Raw genomic sequence first — 16934 nt, forward strand, 5'->3', positions numbered from 1 at the left:
CTGACTGTAAAATAGTACTGAAACACAGTTGCTAAACATGAGGAAAAAGATACACAGCCATACACATTGATGTTGTCTTTGAAATTATGAATGTATGGCATAATACAGGGGTGTCAAACAGATGACCCGTTGGCCTGCTCTGGCAAATGTGTTTCACCTGGCCTATGAGTTGAATTTGTAACTTAAAGTATAAAAATGGGCTGAATTTTTTCAACAACAACTTTAAATGTTTCATGATTCATATTAATGTTCATGTTTTATGATTCTTTTTGATGTTTTATGATGTAGTGCTGCTAATGTTCTGGACTGTATCAAAAAAAGAATAATGAATTTGAAGTTCTGGTTTTAAATTATATAAATATATGCCATGATTTTATGAATCCGGCCTACTTGGGAATAGATTTTCCTCCGTGTGACCTGCAAGCTAAAACTGGTTTGACACCCCTGGTAAAATACTTCAGGTATGCAATAGGATCCGATTAAAAAAACTGTAATAAAAAAATCAAAAGTAAATGTATTTGGAGAGGGGGTTGTAGTTTACAGTGTTATGCATACTACTGCATTTAGAGAGTAATGTCTGACATTTTCCTGTTATGACTTGTACATGAGCAAAGAATGGATTGACTGTTCAAAGGTTTACCTCAAACGTAGACTATACAAAAAAAGACACCAAAACAATGTGTAGGCCTACTGCTGGTCTAAAAGGAGTAGAAAGCAGTGAAGTTTGTATTTGCACCATCACATCCATCCATCAGCATAGAGTCTTCATGACGTTAACCAGGTGTCCTTGTTAGCCTTTTAACATGACAAACTGCAGCATGGCCCCTGCTGTGTTGGGCCCAGTGTACCCTGCCATTTCTGCCCCAATACATTGGGCACGTTATCATTTCCCTGTCATCAAATGACTGGCTAGTTGCTGTGGGACGCTAATGAGAGGAAGAGAGGGAAATTGAAGAGATACTACTGGGAAGACGACTTCTTCATTTCCTGCGTGTGATACAAACTACAGTCAATCTTTCTTCCTACATGATTCTGTCAGTTGCTACAAGGGATGCAGGGCAAAATTAGCAGGACCACAGCCATTAGCGTAATAAAAAAAGAAAAAAAAAGCATGAGCACTAACCTTCTCATCATACCAATTATAACTTGCAACAGTTGTAAAAATTCAAACTGAACACTTGATGATTAGTACATACAAGACATTTATTCATCGTGCTAATTTCTTTCAAAACAATTATATCGTCATGTTTATATTATTTTTATCGCGCGTATGTGTTTTCAATTAGCTTAAAGGAGTCTGGTTAGAGATTTTGGGTTATTTTGGTTCATCTGAGCAAAGAACAGGCCGATAACAGATGTGTAATCTGATGGGTTGCTGTCTCATTGAAAGCCATCAATGTCTTTGAATAGGTTTCTTCTGTAGGCCCAGTCGAATGAATTACACTAGTCTGTTAGTATTCTGCCGAAGCCGTACAAAAGGTCAATGTCAAATGCACCTCATTTAAAAGTCAATAGCAACCATGCACATCATCTCCTGGGAATTCAAGCAGGGAACTCTCCAGACGGCATTGTGTATCATTCAGTTAGTAGAGGGCAAGCAGCAAGCTTTTTTTAATCTTGACCTTCCAATAAAATATGCTCCCTATCCAGAATTACATGGTCTCAAATGGAGACATAAGCTCCCAACAAATCACGAATGGCTTGAACCATCTCAGGTGCGAAGTCCAGCAGTGTCTGGATGACATGAGCTTTAAACATGTGGCATGTGATGTTTGCTCAAATTTTTGAAATTTAAAAAAAAAAAAAACATGATGAAAGATCAGTGACACCAACAAATATCGAACAAATACAAAAATAGGAAAAGTAATGGAAGCTTGAGTCTAAGTAAACTTTAGTTAAAAAAATAGGACTATGACGACAAAAACTGTTTTCAACATAGGACTATGACTACAATTACTGTTTTCAACGTGTTATGCAAAACATTGCATAATAATCCTATTGGCAAAACAAATACAGTGGGCCCCCGGGTTACGAACTTAATCCGTTCAGCGACTACGCTCGTATCTCGAAATGCTCGTATAGCGGGCAATCCAAACCCATGTTAATTCGTGAATGCGTGCAACGCGCGCAGAAGCCTTAGGTAAAAACAATATATTAATATTGAGTGACATAATCTACTGTACAGTTGCATTAAATAACAAATACAAAGGAAAAATGATTTTTACTTTTGGAAAGACGTGACTTGAGCTGAGATAAGCAGAGGGGAGCAGAGGCGAAAGCTTAAAGTCAACACGGTCAAGCAGATATGCTATTGGTCTTACAGTGTCACAGTAACTTTTTCAGTCAGGGTTTTCTCTTCTTCCTTCCATCCCAACCAGCTGTGCCATCAAGCTAGATAAAAGCGTTCGGCCAATAGCATATCGGCACTTCTGTGATTGACGTGTGACGTCGGCCAATAGCATCTCCGTGAGTGAGACCGGGTGACCTTAATCGACCAATAGCATATTGGCGTCTCCTTGACTGACTGATACTTATTGGCACGTTTTTTTTAAACGGTTGGAATGTATTGACATCTTATTGATTAAAACACATTTAAACTTGTGACGATTCTTTGTCCTGCAATCGGCACACTTAATTTCAAGTCAGCTGTTTTTCCCGACGTGCATTGAGCTGGGTGGTGGCGGAGGGGAGGGTTTGCATGTGTCATATTAACAAGGCACCACACTTATAGATTGTTCGAGCATCAGCTTACTGTTCGGTTCAGCTCACAGTATTGCAACAATGGCGCTGCCCCAAAGCATGTTGGGAGGTTGCTCGATTGACATGACTTGCAATTATGTCAAGCATCTACTGGATGGTACTATAATACCACCCGTATCAGAGAGCAGACCTACGCTCGGACACAGCGCGCGACGCACATATGCTATTGGTCTTACAGTGTTACAGTAACTCTTTCAGTCAGGGTGCAAATCACGGAGATACTAAAACATCATCCTCTTATTTCTTCCTTTACCGCTGCTAGTAATTTTAGAAGCTATGTCTAACAGATAAAGTTTGCAAAGTCTTCAAAACATTCCGTTTTTCACTCATTTTGTCTCCTTCCTTCCAACCTGTCCCATCAAGCTAGATAAAGGCGTTCGGCCAATAGCATATCGGCATTTCTGTGATTGACGTGTAACGCCGGCCAATAGCATCTCCGTGAGTGAGACCGGGTGACCTTAATCGACCAATAGCATATTGGCGTCTCCTTGACTGACTGATAATTATTCGCACTTTTTTTTTTAAACGGTTGGAATGTATTGACAATTAATTTAAAAAAAAACACACATTTAAACCAATGACAATTCTTTGTCCTGCAATCGGCACATTTAATTTCATGTCAGCTGTTTTTCCCTTTAGCTGTACAAACACTACACTTAAATGGTAATATATTTAGACACCGTGAGTGAGACAGTCAGTGTGACATTGTAAGAGCAATAGCGTTTACGTTACTGCCACAAGTATGTACTAATGATTTAAAATGACGCAACTGCTGAATTTGTTGACGCAGTTAAGCGAGAACTTTCTACACACTCAATGGCTAGAATGTCGGAATGCTCGTAAGGCGAGAGGATTGTTCGTAAGCGGAGGACAAAAATCTCCCTGATCCACGCTCGTAAGGCGAATTGTTCGTAAATCAGGGTGCTCGTAAGCCGGGGGCCGACTGTACTATTTTCATTTCATGAAGTGTCACACTGAAAGCAGCAAGGCCACACCAGCTAGAATCCACTTAGCTGGAGGTTGTCTATTTCGGAGGTAAAACGTCCAAACATATGTGGCTCCGCGATGTTTTGTGCGGTACACAGGACACGCGTAGGTGTTTTTAAGCTCCTGCTCTTCTGCCGGTACAGCTCTTACATATAATACAGGCATGGGAGGGGTCAGATCCCTCAAAACTGCCTCTGCGATGACTCCCAAGGGAGTATCCCAACGTGCTCCTGAAGCAACATGGGGCACAATATAAGTTAGGGTCCAAGTTCTAATTCCAACCATTTTGAATGTTGTCATTCAGCAAGGAATAGACAGTGTATTAATTCTACCTTCTATGAAGAGGCCATGAATGTAGGCCCCCTCCCGTGGTGGATGCCCAAAATCGTCTTTCGTCTTCTTTGTCACATCAACAGTCAACGTCATTTTATCCAGAGGCCACTGATTCTTACGAGCAATGCTCTGCAGAATAGCTGTCACAAATCAAAACGTTTAACTCTCAGAAGAGCGGGTTATCAATTCATTATCTGCTTTGCAACGTTTGAGATCTCACCGGTGAGGAAAGACTGTGGGTTGAAGAGGCCTGAGAGCCAAACAACAGCAGGTAGACCAAAGTCCTGTGTCCAGCTGTCCAGTTCCCGACAGCTACACTTAATATCACTGAACCTAAAACACAAAAAAAGTAGCAAGACAACTTAATTAGTGAACGGAATAACATGAAATTCTACTACCAGTGAGTTTAATTTCAAATAAAAAGGTAAAACAAAGGTGATATAGTGGATTATCGATCACCTCAAAATTGTTTTCTTCTGTTTTCAGCTCTTCCCTTCACAGGTTTCCACAGCAAAACAATTGCCTCCATCTAACCGTGTCTCCTGCATCCTCTTCCCTCACACCAACTGTGATCATGCCCTCTTTCACAACATCAATAAACCTCATCTTTGGGTTCCTCAAAAAAAACAAACAAACAAAAAAACAGCATCCCTCTACCTATATATTCATTGTCTGTCCTCTGGACAGGTCCAAACGATCTAAGTCTGGCCTCTCTTACTTTATCTCCAAAACCTTTCACATGTGCTGTCTGTCCCTCTGATGTACTCTTTCCTGACTCTACCCGTCCTGGTCACTCCCAGAGAGAACATCAGAATTTCTGGTCACACCTGACACTTTTCTCCACCTATTCCAGCCTGACTGCACATGCTTGTTCACCACTTTTCCACACTGTTCTGGACTGTTCACCCGTAATGCTTAAAATCCTCCACCTTCTTTCTCTTTTCTCCCTGTATCCTCTGCCAATTGAGTCCATCTCATTCACACACATATACTCCGTCTTGTTGAGGCTAACATTCATTCCTTTCTTTTCCAGAGACAACCGCCATCTCTCTAGCTTCTCCTCAACCTGTTCTCTATTCTCACTACAGATCATAATGTCAACTGCAAACATCATAGTGCATGGAGATTTCTGTCTTATGTGATCTGTCAGACTGTACTGTACATTATAATAGTTAACAAGAAGGGCCTCAGAGCTGATCATTGATGTAGTCCCATCTCCGCCTTGAACTCTTCTGTCGTACTTACAGCACTCGCCACTGTCTCACTATACTCATACATGTGCTGGCTATTTTACAGTATATACCATACATTAGGACTTTAAACCGTTTAAAAGCCAGTAGTGAGCAACACTCATGAAAAATCAAAGTAAAAGAGAATGCAGCCTTGTTTACCATCTTGTAAGTGATTTTGTGGAGGCATATGCCAATCTGGCCCAGGAATCCGGAACAGTATCATTGAACAAAGCTGACTGCAGACTCTCCATGTTGAGAGACATGGTGAGCTCTCCCTGTAAAAACATAAAATCTGAATATAAAATCTGAATGAATAGTGTAGTGTATATGTATATCGATACTGATGACCAAAGAGAACCTTTGGACACTACCTTCAGTCCAAGATCAAGTTCCTCAAGAGTTTTCTTGATTTCCCCCAGTAGAATATTCATACGTTCACACTCTTGCAAACAGACTGAAATGTACGGGCTTCGCTCTGTTGCCTTAACCAGCATCTCCGCCATGTTATACGGCTCAGGAAGCTTGTCGAGAAGGTCTTCAATGATAGACTTAACCTGACCAAAATACGGAGAACATTTTTTGATGACTTAAGCAAGTGAGCAAGTTCTTACAAAATGAGGCCACACCTTCTCTTCAGTGCTTGATACCGCCCCATCTCCTGTGGAGGAGTCCTGTGGCTGCAGCTCAAGTAGTGTCTTTAAGAGACTGTCCGAGGAGAGTGTGAGACATTCAAGCTCCGCATTTGGATGCAAGCCGTACAAACAAGGGCTCTCAGGTGGAAGATGCTCATCAATATAGGCATGGTACCCACAGTGGTCCATGAATGGAGGAAACATGAAGCCAGGACATAGATAGAGCTCCCCTTCAAACTAACAAGAGAAAACTACATTAAAAAGCACCATGGCTTGTGCACTGAATTCAGTAGGACAGCAAGGCAACCTTATTTGATGAACATAGAAAAAACAAACATGGTATTGGTCAAATGTTTCTTCAGTGTGATGTGATACTGACAGCTCCATTGGTTAAGACAAAAAAAAACAAAATCAGTTATTCTTTGCATATATATATATATATATATATATATATATATATATATATATATATATATATATATATATATATATATATATATATATATATATATATGAATGTATATATACATACTTCAGAGACCATACTCCACAGGCTGAAAAACAAACTTCTTAAACCAGTGTTATATCATACAAATGCAAATGGAAATAAATGACCCTGACTCACCATTTTAGGATTCATAACCTCTTGCAGATAAGCCTTACACAGCCTTCTGTCCCAGTTATTAGTAATGTGTCCACCATACATGATCTCCCCAAAAAGATAACACAGATCTTCCCATGGTACCTGCATAAACTTAAGCCACATAGTTTATATATGGAAAAAAAAGATATATATGACTTAATTGATTAATCAAGCAAGAACAATAATTGTATCTGTCTGTAATAAATCCACGTAACTTAAAGAAAATGCTTTTTGAAACACACAGATGTGATGTGTGACAAGTTTTCCCCTCAACAGATGATGATGAGAACCTCCGAGAGGTTAAAGAGGGAGAAGATAACCTGTGCTTCATAACAAATTACAAAAGCTGGAGGTTCACAATCATTTGTACGTGTATTGTTTTGCAAATTGCTTCCTTCGTCAGCTCTAATTGCAGTGATCACTTATGTAGCGTTGTGAACTGTCACACTGGCTGCATGTAATTACATTTAGGACGACGCTTCATTGCTCTCCTAATGAATTCTCTGTATACGCACATACAGGTTACTGTTTGGTTAACATAATGAAGGACATTCGTTTTTTGGAGGGCAGAACACCTTGGAGACGTGATTGGTTCTGACCGGTTTAATAGAAGCTCTAAGAGAAACACATTAGCAGCTGTGAGTACTGCAGGGAATAGATTTTTTTGTCGCCATTAAATAAAGCTAAATAATAGGTTGCGCAAGTACAAATGCAAAATAATGGGAATCAACAGTATCCATCATAAGAGTGAAAACATTACACAAATTAATTTGAATTACCTACTGTGAAAAATTGCATTTTTTTTTATTATAATTATAACTAGTGTCTGACTGACGGATTTTTTTTAAGACCGATACCCAAGACAATTTTTGGCAAAAAGAAAAATTGAATTACTGATTAATTGGTCGATTTAAAAGGAAATATTACAAAGAAAAGAGCAATGGCCAACTGATTTATCTGTTAGGCCCTAATTAAAATGAATTACAGGGGTTAGGGTTTTTAAAAACGTAAAAAAAAAAACAATGGTTAAAGTTTAACTAACTTACCTTGGTGTTAGTCTCCAAGTAGTTGAACAAAACATTAGCTGAGATTGTGAGGTCTCCTGTGCTAAACGGGTACTTGTGGTTCCACCCTTGAGGGCCAAACCGCCGACGCTCAGTGACACAAGCATGAAAGAAGCAGAGAGAGAACAACATGGAGTTGAATTCCTGCTCTCGTGAGCACATGTCCAAAGTCTCCTGAAAAAAACAAAACAAAAAACCCCACAAATTTTAAACTGTCCCCAAACTGATTTTTAGTACAAATTATTCCTTCAATGGACATACTTGAGTGAAGTTGTTGAGGGCTGCATGTAGACTTGGATTCATACCAGTTGGAGGCTCATTGGTTATTTTGATTGCATTCTCGAGAATGCCTCTGGGGATTATGTGCTGCTCAGGGCTTGGTGCTGGTTCCCCAGTGATGAAAACTCTGTAGCTGGGGTGACAATCTATGGCCTCACTCTCCAGTAAACCTTCTAGAGTAGGAAGCCAGCGTGCTACCAGATGAACATTCTATGGAGTCAAATTATATCTTAAATATCTTTATATCAGTTTGTTGTTTTTTTAGACTCAGGGTAGTCATTTTGAAAAGATCATTGTAAAAATGTCTTCCTTCATTCGTAATTATTAAGACAACTCGGAGGGAGCGGCCTGGCTGCCTGCTTCTCCTTTCAAAGGAGGCATTTATAGGGCTGATCCAGCCAATTATGTTTTTTATTGAACCAAATAGAATCTATTTCCCACTTCGGGAGAGATAATATCATTAGTTGCATGCACTGAAAGAACAGCTTGGTGTAAATAGATTACAATAGCCAAGAAGCGAAAAGGAAATCTTACCTGCAGAATGACCCAATGTCCAAGTTTAGAAGACTTCTTGAGCACCCTTTCAGCTACGTCTTCCTGTCCTTGTCCCAGGGAAACATTGTGCAAATTGCCCAACTCGAGTGACAATCCCATCATTAATCCTGTACAGAAATATGTATTTGATTAAAAAAAAAAAAAAAAACACAAAAAAACAAGAGACTATTTGAGACTATTTCCTCACAGAGAAAAAACTTGCAGATACTGGACCTTGGCGTGAGAGTCATACCTAGTTTCTCAACATCTTTAAGTGGATTGACACCAGGTGAAAGGATGAAAAAAACAGGTGTTGAAGCGCTGCTACTTTCAAACAACTTGTCAAATTCCAACCTTGCAGTCTCAACATATTTCACTCCCATGCAGTCCCGCACATAATTCCTGCCAGGTAATTAAAGGTCATTGTCATATTGTACGCTGATTACAACCATGGATATGCACGATCTTGTATATACCTTAGCATGTACATCACTCTATCAGGGCGCAGAGCTCTCAGAATAATAAGCTTCTGAATGCAATGCTTATTTTTCCAGTCCTGCGGAAGGCTTTCCTCTTCAGGACAACTGGATTCAACGATCTTCCTCCAGCGCTTGTGTGAACTTTCAATGTCTCGGTCCAGTCCATTAAACTCCTCCATTGAAGAAATACTCTATAGTCACATGATTAAATGTCAATGCCATCCATCCATTCTCTCTAGCCGCAACAACCACTCACACACCCAATCACACCTAAGGACAATTTACAGTGTCCAATACACCTATTATGCATTTTTCTTGGGGGGGGGGGGGGGGGGGGGGGGGGTGGTAGGCTCAGAGACAAACCACGTGAGCTCGGGGAGAACAAGCAATCTCCACACAGGAAGGCCGAAGCGAGCTGGAATTGAACTCGGGACTCTGAACTGTGAGGCAGACCTGCTAACCACTCTTTCGCCGAGCCGCCCACAACATCAACTCTCTTTACAAAAGCAAGTAGGATATATATTGAACAATTCTGGTACCTTGATGGCTCCCCAGGCATGTGGTGACAGGAAGGACACAGGGCTAACTTTACTAGCTTCCACCGGGAAACGCAGAAGAAAGTCAAACTCCTGTGCATCAATCAGGTTCTGCTTCAGCTGAATCTGAAAGGGAGAGTATTTTGTGATGATGCATTCATGTCTTATCAGTCATTTTCAAGGATATTCAAAGTTGCAAAACCTAATTGAAAAAAAGAACATCGCTACATCCAGGTGAATACTACTTTAGAGGGTAAAATAGTGACATGAACAACTGCTTTCATGACTAAGCTGTTTCCTTGAAGTAAAAAAAGTTGCCACAGAGACATGTAATTCCATCACGCCACCAGAACCAGCCCCCTTGTCAGAACCGACTGTCTGAACAGCAGCTGGCGAGCGAGAGATGATAGGTAATCAATAGTGGCGTATAGTCCTGCTGACTGATTTTAATTGAAGTTAATGTGAGGGCAGAAATATATTTTGATTGATCAGGGTGACAGGATGCTCCACCTCTAAGGCGGCCCAAAGTCTCTCACCTGGAATGCGGCGTGTGACAAGAAGGTTAACTTGTCTCTCTCAAACAGGCCTTGGCTGGTGTGCAGGAATACAGAATAGGTGATGGCCTCGGTGAGAGCAGCCACTCGACTGCTTACATCCTCCTCACATTCCACGCAATCCATTGCATTGCTAAATACCAAGATAAAGCTCTGCAAGAGAGTAAAATAAACAGCGTATATAAAAGCACCTTCAAAGTAGATTGACACAAAATGAAAAGCTAAAGTACACTGTTGTGGTAAAATTAATAAAAATACCCTAAAATTCACAATTAAGAATTTGACTACTAATCGAATAATTAGTTTGAGAAAATGGAGTGCGCACTGATAGGATTTCAGGGGTAAAAGGCTATAATACCTTGAGAGAAAACTGGTACATGGGGTTAATTTTGTTGAGGTCATTGATGATGAAGAAGAGGAGTGATGCTCTCTCAGCAGCAGGGCGGTATATTTCCCGAGCCTCGTTGATCTTTGTCTCATTCTCTCGGGCCTCCACCACCTGTGTGTTCCAAACACACAGAATGAGCTATGAGGCTCTCAGTCATGCTCCAAAAGCTGTTCATTACATATATTTCCAACTGCATAACGTTTACTACAAATTCAATAAAAAATGAGTCACAGGTTGCAGGAAGCACTGCACTCAAAACACTTGACTGATAAAAGAATTGCAAGACTGAAATATGATTGGTCATACTTTGTCTTGAATGTGGGCAGCTGTGCTCTTGGTGATTTCAAGTTGCTCCACCAGAGAAATATCACACAGGAAATTACCGCAGGCTGTAGAGAGGCGACTCAGCAGGTCATCCTCCAGCCTTTTAAGCTCAATCTTAAAGTGGTTCTGCTGCCTGGTCAGCTCCATCTTTGACAAGAGTATGCAAGACAGAGATTCCTCTAAGAATTCTGGGACTGAAGCCTCATATAAATGGACGAAATGACAATGTAGTTTTACCTTCAAGTCTTCAAGGTCAGGCCTTTCCTGGGACACCACCTGTCCCAGCAGTTGCTCCTCCAGACCGGCCGGGGTCACCGTGAAGTTGATGAGGGTTGTTTGAGCCTGCAGCTCAGGAGGAAAATGGGGATTGGCCAGTTTGGTGTGCAGAATAAGATGGAAATTACTATTGTATTCACACTCCTTTCCACCAATCTGAATGTACCTGGATGGGAAAACGCATAAAAAAAAAAATAAATAAAATAAATAAATAAATAATCTGGTATACCGATGGATTGTGTCAAAATATTCAAATAAAACTTGTACCAAAGTCAAGTCAAGTATATTTGTACAGAAATGCATCACCACAGTCTCAAAGGCCTCCACAGGTGAAAAAGAAATTACAGATAACCTCACACCAAAATCAAGAAGACTCAAAGTGGGATTATCAAAATTATTACTGGCATTTCACATTTGTCAGGAAAACATTACATTATGGTCATTTTGTATGAAAGTTCATTATAGACAAATATTCACAAAAAGACATATTTGCAAATGTGACAACTATCCATCATTCATCTTTTAGCCACATCCATCCATCCATCCATCCATCCATCCATCCATCCATCCATCCATCCATCCATCCATCTAACGTCTATAGCCACTTATCCTTACATAGTTATAAACAATATACTGCATTAACTCTTTTTTTCTGCTGAAAACGGCTAAATAATTTTAGTGTCTTTTATAGAGAGGAGGTTTCAGAGGTTGAGAGTTGAAAAACAGCCGGCTCATTGTCCAAATGTCAAGACTTTTGGTTGGAAAGAAGGCCAATGTTAGATTCTGTGCAGGGATGCATTGATGAGGTATGTGACAGGTAAGAATTTTTACATCAGGAGAAATTTGAAGACAATATGGAGCTTGATGAAGAGTGGGTGAAAGGGCATAAGCGTGACGCTAGCTCTACTGTACCTAATCTTGTTTTGAGTAAAATAAATGTCACTAAATTGTGATTTAATGTGCAGCTTGTTGTTGTTGTTGATGTTTTTTTTCATGATGCATTTTCACCGGTTGTCTGGAAAAACCTTAATAGTCTGAAATATATGGTAAATATAAATGACTGCTACCTCCATAGACAATATGTAACTGCCTCTGCATTTCAATTAAATTAGCACAGCCTTGACGAACCTGGTTTCTATTCATTTTTCTCTAATTGCCACTTAGATGGCAGGCAAGGCCATGGTTCTACAGCGCGGATTTCTCGCGTCCTAATCGGGTTCAACTCTTTATCTTCACAAGCCAGAATTAATGTACTATTGATAGAACCATTACTCCACCAAATTAAAGTTTGCTGATGGATTGTCTTGTAGTCTTCCGTCAGCCATGAAAGGAATAATTAGTATTCATTACTTCACACACTACAACATTCCAATTATTAATGAACTTCAGCTGTGAAGCCCCACCAGATCCATCATGACGGGCCCTGCTGGTTGTATTAATCATCGACAGAAACAAGTGTGCGGGTCATCTACAAGAGATAAACTGATAATCAGATCTAATATGATAAATTGTGTTTTTAGGACAGACAGGACATCAGAGGAAGTACATGCAAAAAGATCACGCAAAAAGAAGATTCATATGCATACACAGATCAGAGTAAAGGCCATGTGTGCAATGCTGTACAAGTGAATGTTTTGCCTCCTGTTTAAAAATTGTATTTCTGCTAAGAATTTTTTTTTTTTTTTTTTTTTTAACCCAAATTTCCGATTCTTGGTTGGTATTTCAGTAGGATATCTACATACCATAACAGTCAATAGCTGCATCCCCAAAGGAAAAATACAGGATGCTCTGAATATTTATCGTACCTGTGTGGCTACATTTTTGTTTTTATTGTTATATTATGAAAATAATGGTAAAACATTGATATATAAAAAAGACCATTTGTAGCACTTGGAAAATATACCATACATTGCAGCCAACACATGCTGTACACATTTTATCAAATTATTCAGTAAGAGGAAGTAACTTAGCTGCAGGTGGTATTGCAGCAGCATTTGAAAAATGAGCATACAACAAACATGGCTCTTCTGTTAATGCAGCGGTGGCCAAGTCTTGTCCTCAACATCCACAATTACATATTTTATATTACAAATTTTCCCAAAAAATAAAATCTTGTCTCGTCTTGTTCTGGTGGACAAACTGTCATGAGACATCTTGTCTTGTGAGATTTGTGTCTCACCTCATCCCTAGTCTATAACATTGAGAAGTATAGATCTGATTAACATAAATCAAATGTGGCTTTGAATTCCAGAACAAATGCCGAAAAAAACCCCATAAAAGTAGAGGCTTCCACACTAATTAGAACTCAATCATAACAAAAAAAAAATGTTAGAGCCAAAAGGAATTTTAAAGACAAGTAGACAAATATTTAACACGCAGGAAATAGTTATGAAATTTTTGATGCAAAATTGAGTTTGGCATCATGATAGAATACCACTGCATTGAGTGTTTCCTACTTCCTCTCTTGTGAGTCCTAATACATAACCATGAAAGTTCTCCATTCTGCTTTTACACTGGCTCATCTGTTCAATATTCACCAGGCCTAAAGAATATGAACACACAAATATACATCTATCACCTGTCTTGAAGTATGGATCAATATGTTGCATCCATGGATTCGAAACACGCGCTGCGCATTCATTAATAATCTGAAGAAGAGGCTATAATAATGTGTTCCGTTATGTCCGTGGATGTTCGAGTATTCAGTGAGATTCAAACATCTGGTAATCTGATCTCAGCGTCTTCAACCACTTACCCATTGCTGATGCATCTATTTGTGTTCCACTAGACGAGAAGAAAAATCTAAATACTGTTGCAGATTAATGATATAATTCATTTTGGGTGCACTGCTATGTTACAGGTTTATTAAAAAAAAAAAAAAAAAAAAAAAAAAAACTAACCGTCCCCTTTTGGTTGTGTTTTTGCCCAGGAGAGGCTCTAAAACAGGGTCGAATTTTTCTGGCACATTTTCAATGAGGACCGTTTCACCACAAGCCAGTGCCTCTTCAATTACATCAATGTACCTGTGGAATAACAAAACAAAATCAGTATTGCAAATTATCATCCTTCTGTGTGCTAATTTTGTCTGTAAAGCGAAATGGATGAGTCTAATACACCAAAAACAGCAACGAAAAAAAACTGACTCCATCTCCTTCATTCACTTTTGCATCACAGTACATTCTCACCCTTTTTGTCCTTGTTGCACCACCCTCAACGTTGAGCCTTGCTGGTTTCGAATCCACTTGATGCCCTGGCGCTGTGGGTCCACTATGAGCGGCCAGCGCTCACTGGTGGTCAGGATGGCAGCATTCTCAGTTGACATCCTGTCATTCGGCAGACCCTGATTATGCCAAGCAGCCACAGTGGCATCATCCGTAAGCATGAGGATGGGATCCAGGCCATCTGTTAGCGGCACAGAGACCTGGAACGGAAGTCAGGGATTGATGCAGACGAACGATGGAGGCAGTAATGAGGCATGTAAAATAGGTTTCATTGCAACAGTGTGACAGATATGAAGCTTTACCTTCTGAGATTTAAGGAAGGGGATCCATTTTTCAGTGAGAAGTTCAGCACGATACTGCATGGTAAAGTAGCCCATGTAGGAGACAAATGCTGAAGTGAGGGCGACATCCCCACAAAGCGTTTTCTGTTGCTCCTTATACTGAACAAGCGTCTGCGACCAACGCTCCTTCTCTGACTAAAACACACAAGAACCAGACAAAAAAGAGGATCTTGATTTCTATGTGAAAGGATTACATAAATGAAAGATAAAAAAATAGTCATTTAGAATGACGGTGTAATAACAAAGCTTAATATTCACTTAATCAAAGACTGAGCAGGCAAAGAAAATCAAACCATATCTCTTGAAACAGTGCTTAAAGTTTGATCTCAGATTCACTCTACGTCATTAATCTAAAGATTCAATACGACGACTGTGACAGCTTTACAGCGATAAATCACGCATGGCATTTTCTTACAAGGGGTCGTGGATCTGAAATATGTCACATAATAAATTCTCAGACAGTTAAAAATCACTATAATTTTACTCTAATGTATTATGGATTGCCCGTAATATCACTCAGTCCGGGAAGAGACGTTGTTAATTTCCAACAGCTGTTGGGGCTTTGAGGTAAGATAATGATTAAATATACACGGCCTGATTTATTAGTCGGAACACTATTGCTTCCAGGTCAATGCCATAAAGACAAAACATTTATCTTGATATGTGTAAAAGCCAAGCCATTCTATGCAAACCGCATTTATTTTCTGGGCTAAAAAAGTCGAACTTATGAAATGACCACTTGAATGGTCATTTTTTATTTCACATTAGCATCCATAACAAGAATATACAGTACCACAAAGTTAATGATTTAAATAACATATTGGGGGAATTATACAGCAATGGCAACATGTTCAAACTCATATATTACATACATTAAGATTGCTTTACAAGCATTTTTATTAATCTTCAAACATGCCACATTTGTGGACATTCTCATATACTGCAAGTATGAATGCTGTACAGCAAAGATAACTTGCCAAACCTTAATTGAGACTAATGTAAATTAAGCAAGAATTACAGCAACCAGCACCTCAGGCCTTCAGTTTTGCTCCCTGTTTACCTCTAAGCCCCTGACTAGTCGGTTGGCCAGCTCGATGGTCTGGTTGGTGCGGGTTACATCCTGTTGACAACTGATTTTCTCAGCTGTGGCACTCTCAAACTGAGCCGTAAGATTCTGAAGGTCAGCGTCCAAATCCTGGAGAGCAACAAAATGGGCAAAGAGAGAGAAAATAGCATTGATAAAATGTGACCAAAAAAAAACAAAAAAAACAAAGTAGCTAAGTTTATTGTAATATAAAAACCCATTTTCACTCACTTCCAACTTCTTTTGCACAGCAAGTAGTTTCATTGTTGCACTTTCTAGTTCTGAATTAGCATGGGCTAAAGCTTGCCTTTTTGGAATGACCTCACAATAAATCTGTTATAACAAATAATCATTTTTGTTATGAAACGTGTCAAGACAAAAGCAAATTGTAGAGAGAAAATATGTATCAAACCTCATAGTATCGAACAATGTTAATTGTCCAGGCACAGAGTCCTGCTGCAGCTGTAGATTTGGTCCTAACTTGATCAGGGTGGAAGTCTGGCTTTTTAAGGTAATGCTGTTTGACCACATTCAAACAGGACTCGTGAATGTGCTCCTTGTCATATGACACCAGGGCCTGCAGAAAATCATCCACCTGATACAACATACGTAAGAGAAATAAGTTGAAGTGTTTACATGTTACAAAATAGATGTAAATTTCGCGCTTGGGCTGGCTGCCTATAATTAATCAGTCAATCTTTCGTTCTTTCTTTATTAATTTATTTTTATTCATTTTTATTACCTTTACATTTATAAAAAGCAATTATTTTTATTTTTTTTAAATTAAAAGCAATAATGGGCAGTCTGTTTGTTAATCTTGTGTTCTGGTATTTTTTTTTTTTTTTTTTTTTTTTAGCTGAAACATAATAAAAAGTCAGAAGACAATGTTGAGCTTTCCTGCACAATAAATTACAGTAATTCAAAGAAATATTATGCTCTGCCATTACAACAAGTCTAAAAAGAGCTGAGACCCATTCAAATTTAACGGCTTGAAAACATGTCAATGGTGAGTGTTGAGCGCGTGCCCCCCTCCTACCAACCCCACCCCACCCCCCACAGTGTGTGAGCATATTCATGGAGCCATCCTGTTGTAATGCAGGTATACGAGAGAGATGGCGAGCAGGGCCAGGGTCAAGGCCGGCACGAAAATTAGATTGGCATTCATCAGGCAGATGTGACTGAGGCGATGACAGCTTAACCTTGCCCATGAAGGCCCGTGCTGCTTTCCAGCTCCGATCCTTAGGTACCCGACCGCGAGGAGCCAGTA

General features: G+C 39.6%; 1 protein-coding gene across 1 annotated transcript in view; it reads right to left on the bottom strand.

Moving 5' to 3' along the window:
• Nucleotides 1-727: 727 nt before the first annotated feature.
• LOC148426762 (dynein axonemal heavy chain 11-like) overlaps nucleotides 728-16934 on the bottom strand; it is a 19075-nt gene continuing 2868 nt past the window's right edge. Inside the window, exons 5-28 of the mRNA XM_088409823.1 lie at nucleotides 16867-16934; nucleotides 16080-16262; nucleotides 15899-16000; nucleotides 15644-15778; nucleotides 14545-14718; nucleotides 14207-14442; nucleotides 13922-14044; nucleotides 10983-11187; nucleotides 10728-10892; nucleotides 10392-10532; nucleotides 10016-10186; nucleotides 9483-9605; nucleotides 8941-9134; nucleotides 8718-8866; nucleotides 8465-8592; nucleotides 7913-8140; nucleotides 7634-7825; nucleotides 6570-6689; nucleotides 5939-6181; nucleotides 5684-5866; nucleotides 5472-5587; nucleotides 4301-4413; nucleotides 4080-4220; nucleotides 728-3977 (exon numbers count right to left, since the gene is read on the bottom strand). The exon at nucleotides 16867-16934 is cut by the window's right edge and continues 76 nt beyond it. Of these exons, the coding sequence (XP_088265949.1) occupies nucleotides 3730-3977; nucleotides 4080-4220; nucleotides 4301-4413; nucleotides 5472-5587; nucleotides 5684-5866; nucleotides 5939-6181; nucleotides 6570-6689; nucleotides 7634-7825; nucleotides 7913-8140; nucleotides 8465-8592; nucleotides 8718-8866; nucleotides 8941-9134; nucleotides 9483-9605; nucleotides 10016-10186; nucleotides 10392-10532; nucleotides 10728-10892; nucleotides 10983-11187; nucleotides 13922-14044; nucleotides 14207-14442; nucleotides 14545-14718; nucleotides 15644-15778; nucleotides 15899-16000; nucleotides 16080-16262; nucleotides 16867-16934 (3881 nt within the window). The 3' untranslated portion in view covers nucleotides 728-3729. The remainder of the gene's footprint in view (nucleotides 3978-4079; nucleotides 4221-4300; nucleotides 4414-5471; nucleotides 5588-5683; nucleotides 5867-5938; nucleotides 6182-6569; nucleotides 6690-7633; nucleotides 7826-7912; nucleotides 8141-8464; nucleotides 8593-8717; nucleotides 8867-8940; nucleotides 9135-9482; nucleotides 9606-10015; nucleotides 10187-10391; nucleotides 10533-10727; nucleotides 10893-10982; nucleotides 11188-13921; nucleotides 14045-14206; nucleotides 14443-14544; nucleotides 14719-15643; nucleotides 15779-15898; nucleotides 16001-16079; nucleotides 16263-16866) is intronic.

This window comes from Hippichthys cyanospilos, chromosome 3, assembly GCF_059441005.1.
Source record: "Hippichthys cyanospilos isolate Australia breed blue-spotted pipefish chromosome 3, RoL_Hcya_1.0, whole genome shotgun sequence".
Lineage (NCBI taxonomy): Eukaryota > Metazoa > Chordata > Actinopteri > Syngnathiformes > Syngnathidae > Hippichthys > Hippichthys cyanospilos.